The sequence below is a fragment of the Ambystoma mexicanum genome, chromosome 13 (genome assembly GCF_040938575.1).
Source record: "Ambystoma mexicanum isolate Mex_15411 chromosome 13, UKY_AmexF1_1, whole genome shotgun sequence".
Classification (NCBI taxonomy): domain Eukaryota; kingdom Metazoa; phylum Chordata; class Amphibia; order Caudata; family Ambystomatidae; genus Ambystoma; species Ambystoma mexicanum.
Genome location: NC_090938.1, coordinates 810986596 through 811000358, shown reverse-complemented (window position 1 = coordinate 811000358; position 13763 = coordinate 810986596). Strand labels below are relative to the sequence as shown.

The window sequence follows — 13763 nt, the reverse complement described above, 5'->3', positions numbered from 1 at the left end:
ACAGGGAGGGGCTAATGCTGGGGTGCACAGGGAGTGGATAATGCTGGGGTGCACAGAGATGGGATAATGCTGGGGTGCACAGGGAGGGGCTAATGCTGGGGTGCACAGGGAGGGGCTAATGCTGGGGTGCACAGGGAGGGGATAATGCTGGGGTGCACAGGGAGAGCATAATGCTGGGGTGCGCAGGGAAGGGATAATGCTGGGGTGCGCAGGGAGGGGATAAGGCTGGGGTGCACATGGAGGGGATAAGGCTGGGGTGCACAAGGATGGGATACTGCTGGGGTGCACAGGGAGGGGATAATGCTGGGGTCCGCAGGGAGGGGATAATGCTGGGGTGCACAGGGAGAGGATAATGCAGGGGTGCATAGGGAGGGGCTAATGTGGGGTGCATAGGGAGTGGATAATGCTGGGGTGCACAGGGAGGGGCTAATTCCGGGGTGCACAAGGAGGGGCTAATGCTGGGGTGCAGAGGGAGGGGATAATGCTGGGGTGCACAAGGAGAGGATAATGCAGGGGTGCAGAGGGAGGGGCTAATTCTGGGGTGCGCAGAGATGGGCTAATGCTGGGGTGCACAGGGAGGGGCTAATGCTGGGGTGCACAGGGAGGGGATAATGCTGGGGTGCACAGGGAGGGGCTAATGCTGGGATGCACAGGGAGGGGAAAATGCTGGGGTGCACAGGGAGGGGATAATGCTGGGGTGCACAGGGAGGGGATAATGCTGGGGTGCACAGGGAGGGGATAATGTTGGGGTGCACAGGGAGAGGATAATGCTGGGGTGTGCAGGGAAGGGATAAAGCTGGGGTGCACAGGGAAGGGATAAAGCTGGGGTGCACATGGAGGGGATAAAGCTGGGGTGCACAGGGAGGGGATAATGCTGGGGTGTACAGGGAGGGGACAATGCTGGGGTGCACAAGGAGGGGATAGTGCTGGGGTGTACAGGGAGGGGACAATGTTGGGGTGCACAGGGAGGGGACAATGCTGGGGTGCACATGGAGGGGATAATGCTGGGGTGTGCAGGGAGGGGATAATGCTGGGGTGCACAGGGAGGGGGTAATGCTGGGGTGCACCGTACGAGGATAACAGGCAGGGGAAGGCAGATATAAGGGGTTCAAAGAGGGGAGATATAAGGGGGGCACAGAGAGGGGAGATATAAAGGGTGCAGAGAGGGAAGATATAAAGGGTGCGGAGAGGGGAGATATGAGGGACGCAGAGAGGGGAGATATGAGGGATGCAGAGAGGGGAAATATAAGGGGTGTAGAGAAAAGGGTTATAAGGGGTGCAGAGAGGGGCGATATAAGGGGCAGAGAGGGGAAATATAAAGGGGTGCAAAGAGGGGCAATAGAAGGGGTGCAGAGATGGAAGATATAAGAGGTGCATAAGGTGAGATATAAGGGGGTACAAAGACGTGAGATAAGAGGTGCAGAGAGAGGAGATATAAGGGGTGCAAAAAGGGGAGAAATAAGAGGTGCATGGACGGGAGATATAAGGGGTGCAGAGAGGGGAGATATAAGAGGTGCAGAAAGGGGAGATATAAGGGGTGCAGTGTAATACTTCAGTGTTACCAATACAGTCAAATAAAGAGAGGGAGATATGAACGAGAGATTTAATCATCTGAGCTGTGTAAATACAGTACTTCAGGAGTAATACAGCAGAGGGTGGAGATGTGAGATTTGAGCGAGATGTTTAAGTACCCCAGGAGTATGAAGATAAAACTGGTGTAGGGGAGATATGAGAGAGATGTTGAAATCTCTCAGGAGGATAAACACAGCGTAGGGTAGAGAGGGGAGATACAAGGGGGATGTTTAAATAGCTCAGGGGGATATACACCGGGTAGGGTAGAGAGGGGAGATACAAGGGGGATGTTTAAATAGCTCAGGGGGATATACACCGGGTAGGGTAGAGAGGGGAGATATGAGAGAGATGTTTACATCCTCAGAAGGATATACAGAGCGCAGGGTAGAGAGGGGAGATGAGGGAGATGTTTAAATAGCTCAGGTGGATATACACAGCGTAGTGTGGAGAGGGGAGATATGAGAGAGATGTTTACATCCCTCAGGCGGATATACACAGCGTAGTGTAGAGATGGGAGATATGAGGGAGATGTTGGAATCCCTCAGGTGGATATACACAGCGTAGTGTAGAGATGGGCGATATGAGGGAGATGTTGGAATCCCTCAGGTGGATATACACAGGGTAGTGTAGAGATGGGCGATATGAGGGAGATGTTGGAATCCCTCAGGTGGATATACACAGGGTAGTGTAGAGAGGGGAGTTATGAGGGAGATGTATAAGTGCCCCAAGTTTTTGAGGGGTCGGTTTATTGCGTTAGAGGTGTGGTCTTAGCACAAGCGCCCATCCCATGAACATTCCGTGGGTGGGGGAGGGGCGGGTCATAAGTAAGACAAGGGAGGTCTGCACCGGAAGCCCTCGCCCCCTCCCAGCTGCCGTGCTGGCCCTGCAGGAGTAAAAACTAAATGTAAGAAGAAGAGTAGGCCTGCCCCCCACCCCCATCCCCCCCAATAAGACATCACATTAAATGATTATGCCCGCCTCGGGAATCCCCGGCTCTCCTTACCTCGAGCCCCCTGGGCAGGGCCATGTGTCCCCCCAGCAGCTCCCTGCAGGAACCCTGGGGCCTCGCGTCCTGGTTAATGCCCAGAGGCAGAGCCCAGTCCCGGGAGCCGGGGAGAAGGTCCAGCAGCGCCATTGCAGCGTGTCCCTCACTCTGCCCTGCGGCTGCCTGTGCCCTGCCCACCTCCACCCCCACCGGGCCTCTACCCTGCCCTGCCTCACCCCCACCGGGCCTCTACCTGCCAAATAGAAACTGAAATGAAAGCATGAGCGAAACCACGGAGGGGAAACCTAGAGAGGGTGTTACCAGGCGCAAGAGGCGGGGGAGGGAATGGAGAGGGGGGTGGGGGGATTTCTGCAGACACAGTTGTTTGTGCAGTTATTGGGAGTGTGGCTATTCTACTGGATACTTGCGAACATGACCCATTCAAATCTGTAAGTGCGTATCCAGTCCTGGTTTTCTCTTTGCATTCTGGGACTTGTAGTCCAGGTTTTATAAGGGAAAAGTGGAACCACAAGTCCCCGAATGCAGAGAAAAATAGCAGGACTGGATAAGCACCTACAGATTGGAATGGGTCCTGTTGGCAAGTATGGTACTGGGCACGTCCCTTAAGAGATGCGAATGGTGGGTGATTGACCACAAAAGTGATGGGTGGAAGGTTTCGAATGAATCTAAACTACTGGCAATTGCTCTGGGCAACCTTCCACACCACCGTTTTTTAGCCCGTCTGCGCCATTGCAAAAGGGGACCAGCCATGTGCAAATCAGTCAGCAGCTGCCGCCACCGAAGGTAGCAGCCCAGCCCGAACTGCTAGGACAGGTCCCCTCTGCACAGAAAACCAAGCAACCCCAGACATGTTTCGGCCTTGTTGGACCTCCTCAGCTGCTGACTGATTTGCACATGGCTGGTCCCCTTTTGCAATGGCGCAGACGGGCTAAAAAACGGTGGTGTGGGAGGTTGCCCAGAGCAATTGCCAGTGGTTTAGATTTATTCGAAACCTTCCACCAATCACTTTTGTGGTCATGGTGGGTGATTGGGCAGGAGGCTGCATAAAGCTGCATGCTGTGGGGGACAATGACTGACGCCAATGGTGCTCATTTAAGTACATTTTCTTTCACTGTCAGTCTTGATAGTACTTGTTAGAGGGTGGAGCTGGCTATGGGACATCGTACCAGCTCTCCCGTTGGATGCTATGGGACACCAGCGTCAGGAGGCACAGGGCCTCGGAGGTTGGAATGGTGGGGGCTGGCCATGGACATTGCACCAGCCCCCCCCCCATAGAGTGCTCTGGGACACCAGCACTGTATAGGCTTCACGCCTCGCTAGGCGGCTAGGCTTATAATGCCACAGCATACGGCCGCCCTGCCTGCTGTGCAGGGGGGCCCATGGTAGCGTGGCCTGCAGGCCCTGTGCATCCAGGGCGGGCCTGCAGGCCACAATAAAGGACATGCACACCGATCAGTTGGTCATGGTGTCCGCAGCCGTTGTCCCGCACGTGCCTGCAGGACTCCCTTTTACTAGGTTGGGCCATGACGACATCATGGCCCATCTTAAAAGGGCAATACATGGGGGAGGGACCCAACCCCTTAAAGGGGCGACACACCACAGAAGTTTTACTACACAACAGTACTGCTGTAAACCACAGTGTTGGGGATGGAGGCGAGGAAAGGCAGGACCCAGGTGTGGTGTTTGAATTGAGGGTGGTTGGGGGTGTGTATGTCTGTGGTGGCAAAGCAGAGATGGGAACATCGTTGGACTACATTTTGTCTACACTTGGGCCAGTTTTCAGTACATGGTCGTCCTTTTCCCTGTGTGTAGGCTGCACGTTTTCAGGAGATAGCTGTACTTTCCTGTGCATGGCTCCCCTGGCAGCAATGTTTATGGCTGCACCCGTTGCTGTCTGCTAGGTGTAGACATTACCCCAGGCCTCAATGCCCTCTATTCTTATTGCCAGCCAGAGTCCTTTCCTCGGGAGGCACCCCAATAATCTGGAAGCTGTTATAATGTAGAAGCTTATACTATGCATGTTCCATATTCTATTAGAGTGTTCATCTTGTGTGGTTCTAGAACCTAGATTGAGAACCTTTCAAGAATAGGATGAGTTAGACTGGATATGCTGTGAGGGACTTCATTACAATAAACCTATGAAACTTACTAGTAGTGTCACATCGTTATTGGTGAAACTACATAACAATTGGCAACGAGGGGTCAGTGAAGGGAGTCCCTGGATGTGTGTTCGTTATTGGTGAAACTACATAACAGAAGCTACATTGTGTCATCTGTTACTAGGCAAGGGCAGAGCACCAAGTCCCTAAACCTTCTACTCTACAGCCAGCGAGACCCCGCCCCTTCAGTCTAGCTTCCCAGAGACGCAGACCAAAAATCTGGAAGCCACGGTGCGTCACCTGTTACTAGGCAAGCGCAGAGCCCCAAGTCCCTAAGCCTTCTATTCTAGACAGCGAGACTCCGCCCCTTCAGCCTAGCTTCCTAGAGACGCAGACCAATCATATTGAAGCTCCTTTGCGTCACCTGTTACTAGGCAAGCGCAGAGCCCCAAGTCCCTAAGCCTTCTATTCTAGACAGCGAGACTCCGCCCCTTCAGCCTAGCTTCCTAGAGACGCAGACCAATCATATTGAAGCTCCTTTGCGTGATCTGTTGCTAGGCAAGGGCAGAGCGCCAAGTCCCTAAGCCTTCTATTCTACAGCCAGCGAGACTCCGCCCCTTCAGCCTAGCTGCCTAGAGACGCAGACCAATAATATGACCAATAATGTGGAAGCTACGCTGCGTCATCTGTTGCTAGGCAAGTGCAGAGCCCCAAGTCCCTAAGCCTTCTATTCTAGACAGCGAGACTCCGCCCCTTCAGCCTAGCTTCCTAGAGACGCAGACCAATCATATTGAAGCTCCTTTGCGTGATCTGTTGCTAGGCAAGGGCAGAGCGCCAAGTCCCTAAGCCTTCTATTCTACAACCAGCGAGACTCCGCCCCTTCAGCCTAGCTGCCTAGTGACGCAGACCAATGATGTGAACAATAATATTGAAGCCCTGCTGCGTCACCTGTTGCTAGGCAAGGGAAGTGCACCAAGTCCCTAAACCTTCTATACTACAGCCAGCGAGACTCCACCCCTTCAACCTAGCTTCCTAGAGACACAGACCAATCATATTGAAGCTCCAGAGCGTCATCTGTTGCTAGGCAAGGGCAGAGCGCCAAGTCCCTAAACCTTCTATTCTACAGCCAGCGAGACTCCGCCCCTTCAGCCTAGCTTCCTAGAAACGCAGCCCAATCATATTGAAACTCTGGAGCGTCATCTGTTGCTAGGCAAGTGCAGAGCGCCAAGTCCCTAAACCTTCTATTCTACAGCCAGCGAGATCTAGCTTCCTAGAGACACAAACCAATCATATTGAAGTTCCAGAGCGTCATCTGTTGCTAGGCAAGGGCAGAGCCCCAAGTCCCTAAACCTTCTATACTATAGCCAGCGAGACTCCGCCCCTTCAGCCTAGCTTCCTAGAGACGCAGCCCAGTCATATTGAAGCTCCTTCGCGTCATCTGTTGCTAGGCAAGGGCAGAGCGCCAAGTCCCTAAGCCTTCTATTCTACAGCCAGCGAGACTCCGCCCCTTCAGCCTAGCTGCCTAGAGACGCAGACCAATAATATGACCAATAATGTGGAAGCTACGCTGCGTCATCTGTTGCTAGGCAAGTGCAGAGCGCCAAGTCCCTAAGCCTTCTATTCTACAGCCAGCGAGACTCCGCCCCTTCAGCCTAGCTTCCTAGAGACACAGACCAATCATATTGAAGCTCCAGAGTGTCACCCGTTGCTAGGCAAGGGAAGTGCACCAGGTCCCTAAGCCTTCTAGTCTACAGCCAGTGAGACACCACCCATTCAGCCTAGCTTCCTAGAGACGCAGACCAATCATATTGAAGCTCCTTTGCGTCATCTGTTGCTAGGCAAGGGCAGAGCGCCAAGTCCCTAAGCCTTCTATTCTACAGCCAGCGAGACTCCGCCCCTTCAGCCTAGCTTCCTAGACACGCAGCCCAATCATATTGAAGCTCTGCGGCGTCATCTGTTGCTAGGCAAGGGCAGACTGCCAGACCTCGCTACCCTCTAGTTTATACACAGACTTCTTCTGTACTTCACTTTAGCTTCCCAGAGATGCCGGCCAATCACGTTCAGAGCCCAGATCTGAAGCGTCATACGTTGCTGGGCTAATGGACCTGCTGTGGCAGCGACTGTGTTTATTCCAGCCAGCCAATAGTGGTGAAGCTCGGGGCGCGTCATCGGTAGCCAGGCACACGTGTAGTTGTAGCAGGTGCTATCCGACAGCTTGTCAGCTCTGGCATCGACACCAGTGGCTCGGTAGAGCAAGAAAGTGCAGATTTCCTACTGCGCCCACCCTCTGGTGGGGATCAGTGGTACTGCACCGTGAGCAGCCGTGGCTCCAGCTCCCCGGGTTTACTTTCACTTTCACTTTCGCACCAGTCCAGCTTTTCTCTCGGCAACTGCGGGTCACATGAGGGTGCAGGGTATCAGAGAACGCAGTCCAACGAGGAGGAGAGCACGGACCAGGGACATACATGCCAACATGCCCCATTCCATTCGGAAGATGCTAGTCCAGTCCTGGGTTTAACTTTACATTCATGGACTTGTAGTTTCGGATTTCCCCATTTAAACCCGGGACTACACGTTTCAGAATGCAAGTGAACGCCAGTACTGGACTAACATCTCCCACCTGGAATGGGGAATGTTGGCATGTATGCAGGGAGGCCATAGCTTTGCCATGGGAAACAACCTGTGACTTCAGAACATGGGGGCAGAATGGCTTCTGAGAGCCCTCAGCTGGGTGCCATACTTGCCAACCCTACTGATTTAGGCTGTAGGCTACTGCTTTTTAAGCAGTCCTACAGATTTGGGTGACAGATCCTACTGCTTTTTACAGAGGCAGGTAATGTATGTGACTCTTAAGGCAGCTGCTTGAGACGGGCCCAGGACAAAGCACGCAACACATTAGTTAGTTAGTCTGTCTGTGCAGTGGGCGGGTAAGTGATTACTTTCAGTGATGGTCTCAGACCAATCCAGTGACCTGACAGCTACGTGACTCTGCCCTGCACTCTGGCCGGGACAGGCCTTACGTGAACCACCAGTGAAGGCAAGTGGCAGAGCGTACCACCACCACACAGCATCTGCATATCAGACTGAGGAGGGTATCAGTCTCCCTGCTGTTCAGTTATTCATCTTGCACTCCAGGAATAGATAGGTACTGCCCGGGCTGCTGCTACAGAGCAGTGGCAAACGTTGCCTACCAGCTCTCCGTGATTACCTTCTGTGAAGTTATACAATTTAAACATTTGAACAACTTTTAATGTTGTGCTGTTTGATGGGTTGTGTATTTTAGAATGCTTCACTGGTGCCAACAATGTATGTTTTGTATTTTCCTGTGATCTAATTGTTATGAAAAGTATTATTTTTGAAACTTGAAAAATGGTACATCTTTTTGCTCACATAATGTTGGCAAGCAGGGGCGTTGCTAGTGGGGGGCTAAGGGGGCTATAGCCCCTGATCTTTTGGTTGTAGCCCCGGATAGAATCTCAGGAGCTACAGCCAAAAGACTAGCTAGCCCCCAGTCCCAACAGTTCTGACATCAGCGTAGCCCCGGGTCTTTTCCAGACCTAGCAACTCCCCTGTTGGCAAGTATGGGTGCTCTGTCACCTGACCCACACTTTACCTTCATTAATAATAGTGTTGTGTGTGTGTTTTCTTCTTTGACCTTTTACCTCATGCACCTGTCCTTACTTCTGATAAGATGTCTGTGGGGTTCCGTGTCTGATGCATAAGTGGGTCTGAGGGGCTTGGTGTGGGCAGTGACGCACGTTGTGTGTATTTATCCTACTGCATAGGTGAGGGCCGCAGTGTGGATGAGCGTAGGTGTGGCCATATCTGCGATGTAGGCATTGTGGGATGTTACTGTGCATGTGTTACAGAAGTGACCGTTGATCTGTTGCCTGCGTTTTGGTGCACCAGTGGGTTTCACAAATGTGTTGTAAATATCACTTACAAAGACTTACCATGAACTCATGAACTTGGCTTATTCTTCTTGTACTGTGACTTATCTTCATTCATTGCAACATAACTGGCACCGAGTTGGTCTTTAAAGGTGGTCCTGGTCTGAACATGGAGCAATGCTGTGTTAGGGAGTGCAGCCACCATCGTGAACCCATTGCTCCCAAAGAGAGCCCACCAACCAGGGCCAGATCAGTGCCACCGTCCCAACAGGAGCTGCCGCTGCTGAGTTTCCTGGGGGACATAGTCTCCCCTTTGTTCACTGATGCATCCCAATGTGTTGTGGACCTGGTCCTTGCCACTTTGTCTTCTTATTGCCCCACAGACATCTGTGTTAGAATTGTTGGAAGAAATACCCTGACTCTTCCTTTCTACCACTTTTATTATATCTCGGGACCTTAGCTATGCATCTTTAGGCTTTGTACTGTGCCTTTCATTCACAATGCCCATTTACCCCTAAATGCCAGAAAAAGGGCAGGCTCTATCCACAATAAGGACCACTATACACATTCACAGTTATGCACTTTATATATATTCAATGTCAGCAGCAAAAACAGACAGACAATTCAATCAGGTCGCTTGTTAGACACGAGTACATTTGCAATAAACATTTTGCATGTGCAAAACACACTCTACTTCAGCATGACATTTCAAACATAAGTGTTTTTCTTTCTAACCCCCAACCCCCTAACTGGCATTCCTTTGTTATAAAAGCAATACAATATGAGTATGGTTTCAGCTCTTTCTTATTCTTCTTCCCTTGCTCATCATTGGATGGGTTGTTAGATTATGACCCCTTCTGCGCTAAAGGGACAAACTCCCCATCAAAGTTTTGAATTCGGCTACTCCATTAATCTTTTGGTGCCTAAAAGATTAAGGGAGATATGCCCTTCTTGTCCGGTCTGACACCTTGCCAATTAGCCTGTAGGAGGGGTCCTAATTAATCATTGGACCCATTTATACTCACCCCCCAAAGGATTTCTGGACTCTCTGCCTTTCAGAAGGGCCGCCTCACCCTTTGCTCGCCAGCTCATTTCCTGCAGCTTGGTAAATCTTGGACTGTCTCTGCCAGGACACTGCCCCGGAGTCGACTCCCAGCCTTCAAGGAATTCCCTCAGTCAGGGTCAGACTGGGACAAGAAATAGGCTTGGACACCCAAAAAAAAGTGGCCCATCCCTCGCCTCAAAAAAGTGACCCACCCCTTCCTTGCCTTACGACCCTTGACCTCAGATGACATCACCAGAAGTGATGTCATTTGATCACACCCCAAAGTGACTTCCTGGGAAGCGATGAAACACAACCTTTCAACCCTTGACAAAACAGGAAGTGGCATCGAATAGCATTGTTCCTATGAAAAATATGGTTATGATTTCACTGTGATATACATTTCATACAAGAATGGATCACCATATGTATCATTAATATCTGTGTGTATAGATCCATATTGCATATTGCAGGTGTTTTTTTTTCTTTTCAAAACCGGCCCAGGATTGGCCAGAAACCAGCTCCCCACTTCTCAGGGCCGATTTCGGCCCGGCCACGGGCCAATAGGCCAAGAGGCCAATCCGACCCTGCCCTCAGCAGCTCCAACTCCCAGCTACACTGATTGGCAGCCCGTCACACACCCCTTGCCAAAGCTCCAGACACGCAGCACAGCCCCTCTCTCCAGGATGTCCCCCACCCCCTTCCTCTGCCTCTATTTCAAAACCTCATTGAACACGTCCTTATCTATATGATTATGTATATATTTTTTTCATTTCCCAGCCTCTTTTGTGGTGTCATCGGTCACAAACCCCATATCAGCTCATGTGATTTTCCAGCCCCTGGTTGTGGTGACCTTTGTACAATATTCTGCTTAGCACGATATCCTGCGTCCCGCAGAATATGTTGCACTTCTCTCTATCTTTACTTGCTTCCCTTCTGCCCTGCATGAACAATGAGCTTACTATTTTCAAGGACCATCGCCTCTGATACATCGCACACTGTGCCTTTTAATGTGCAGCCATTCAGCTTCCAATTTTGCATTATTTTCTGAACCCGGGAATACTCGTGTTCATGCGCCTGCCGCTAACTGCATTTTCATGGCCGTAGCATAACAAATCTAACCCAATCTATTTCCCTCAATATTAAGTGTTAATGTCAAATGTTAAATGTTAAACTACACACAGAAAATACGGCACAAATTCTTGAGCTCCTAAATATTCTAACATGTCCCCTCTTTTCTGCCGAGGACACTGATCAAACATGGGGGCTCTGTAGAACAACTGACCTCCAAGGCTAGAAATTGGGTTCCCCATTCACCCGTATTTACTTCTTTTCCATTGCTGTCAACCGAGTTGAATTATTTTTTGTTTGTTTATTTGTGTAATCATTTGTAATGTGCTCCACACCCAGGGGTATCAGGGCGCAGCACTTACAAGAATATGCAAAGCTTGAGTACAGTAGTTACAGATAATAAACATGGATACATCGTGATTAGACGGTATCAGGTATTAATATCGCCACATATATGGTCGCCGTAAATAATATCGCCGCGAAAATGTCGTGGCAATATTATTTGGGTGACCATATATGTGGCGAGAGGGGCAAAAAAAAATAATTTTTTTTTTAAAAAAAGACAATTTTTCAGCGATATTTTTGTATGGCGATATTTTTGTGGCGACATTATTACATTGAACCGATTAGACATTGTGTAATTATATTGTAAGCCCTCTGCAACTCATCCAAAAACAGGACTGCAAGACTTGCCCTTGGCCTTAAGACCAGGGATGGTATCTCCCCAGGACTGAAATCTCTGCACTGGCTCCCAGTGGCAGCGAGGATTACGTTCAAAACCCTCTGCATTATCCACAAGGCCTTGGGACTCAATACCTTCAACTCTCTCTTCCTAAATATCTTCCTTCTCAAGCTCTTCGCTCATCTGCCTCCAACTGCCTCAGGGTCAGTCGCTTCTCCAAGCAACAAGTTGGGAGTAGATCTATTTCTTCTGCTGGTACTGTGTCTTCATTTCCTTTTCACGTGCGTTTGGAGGAGAAGCTAATGCAGGAAGACTTGACTGGCAACAGAGTGCGCGCCTTGTCACTAATTCTTAAACATTGTTCCAGGAGTCCCGGGCTCAAAAGGCTGCAGCACCAGGGCCATCATGCCTTACAATGGAGAGCCATAAACATGGCTTTCCCCCTCCCCCCATAAAGGGGAAGATCTGTGCTATGGAGGGAGTTGTTTCCAGCCACCTGCAAGAAAAATTAAGTGCGAAAAATACAAGTACCAGAATCCTTAGAGACACTATAGTCAATTAACCTGCTGCACCTGAAAAGGAAAGGAAGACACGCCTGAAAAAGTAAAGAAACACAGCCTCCCTGAAGATTGATGGAGTCATGAAAACGTGCGTTTGGAGGAAAAGCTAGTGCAGGAAAACTTGACTGGCAACAGAGTGTGTGCCTTGTCACGAATTCTTAATAGGAAAAGGGCAAGAAATGTGTTTGTGGGATTAGAAGGGACTAAGCAGATTGAAGAGTGAATGTGTTTAGGAAGTGTATGAACCATTTATTTTGTTACATTTTCTATTATTCAGTTTGTTTCAGCGCAGTGTTACTCGTGGGGATACTCTCGATACCCTTCAGGTTGCTTGTATGGTTGGCTGGAGCCCTCACTTTAGAGTGAAGTGGCATCTTATGGTAAGACCACCTGTAGATACCATTCTGAGGCATATCTTGGTAAGGCCTTACTTGTACTAATTGAGCGGGCGGACCCAGCACGTCGAGTTTCTTGGTTGGTCTAACGTAGTGTGGGTCTCCTCTGGTATTTTCGGGGTAGATGGCTCTGTAGTAGAACGGGCTATACTAGTGAAAAGAGGAAGAGATACACAGTGTTGCAGTGGAAAACATTGCACTCCTATGCTCGAGTGAAGGTGAAATCTCAAAGGAATGGAAAGGATTTGGACCGGCGTGTTTTAATAAGATTTTGTCTTCTGTGCATGGTTGAGGAATACATAGTTATTGAGGAAGTATTGATAAAAAGTGAGTGCGTAGAGTGAGTTGGGGAACATCTTTTAAGGGACAGAAAAGGACATTTGGGTAGTAATTTTTGTGTTTATGGGTTGGGTTTTCACGATTTTCTTTTTTTTGTTGAAACATGGAAACTCCATTGAATCAGTTTCCATTGAGAAAATTACCATACATCCATCAAAAAAAGGCATTTGAGGACAAGCTGAACAAATGGGACTGGTGTGCAAACCTAGACCACTTGTCCAAATTGAAGGGATATGAGGCGGTTAGATATGTCTCATATAGATATTTAAAAGTGCAGCCATATCTGTTACTATGCCCGGCCCCTGAGGTGAGAAATTTCTTGTTAAAATTAAGAATCAACCAGTTGCCTGTATTGACTATCATAGGACCACGACTGAAAATAACTGGGGAGGCCAGGATATGCCATATCTGTCAGGGGGCAGGAAAATTGGAAACCACTAGACATGTGTTAACCCTGTGCCCTAAATTGGGCCCTATTTATATGAATGCATATGATAAATGGGTCCATAATTATGAGGCAATTATTGAGGATGACTTTTGGTATATGTGTTTAAATACTGAATCTCTTAGTTTGCAGTTGTCCCTTTTTAGAGTATGGACACAAATTATGCCCTTACTATCACCAACACAGGAATAGCAGTAACAAGGACATCAATTAACAATAAATAATAATAACAATAACATCAGTAGAATTAGAACGCACCTTTTTACTGTAATCATGATTATAAATGTGATTCTAATGGTAGTGTAGTATACTGTTGGGACACTACGCTGTCCTGGGCATTTATATTTTAACTTTTGTATTTGATATATATTTTATACATTTTATATTGCATATATTTGTTTTTATTATACTTATTTATTTATATAACCTATATTAGTATACATTTTTTTTTATATATGGATAAGTGATGTATCAATGAATGTGTTTAAAATGTGTTGTGTAAAATCCATTTCTTGGATTATACCACAATAAAGTATTATATATATATATATGTAAAGTGCTCCCTGAACATAAAATAAAAACTTGGAAATATCACCGGGAATGATTGAGGAAAACAAAGGGCAAGATATCTAAACCATGGCCTAATGAAGGGTCCTATAATG

The 13763-nt window shown here is 48.7% G+C and overlaps 2 protein-coding genes across 3 annotated transcripts in view; both read right to left on the bottom strand.

Moving 5' to 3' along the window:
- PSMB8 (proteasome 20S subunit beta 8) overlaps positions 1 to 2831 on the bottom strand; it is a 67065-nt gene extending 64234 nt beyond the window's left edge. Inside the window, exon 1 of the mRNA XM_069635268.1 lies at positions 2576 to 2831. Within this exon, the coding sequence (XP_069491369.1) occupies positions 2576 to 2707 (132 nt within the window). The 5' untranslated portion in view covers positions 2708 to 2831. The remainder of the gene's footprint in view (positions 1 to 2575) is intronic.
- Positions 1 to 13763, bottom strand: part of LOC138522045 (major histocompatibility complex class I-related gene protein-like) — a 1849186-nt gene that overhangs the window by 884821 nt on the left and 950602 nt on the right. The window lies entirely within an intron of this gene.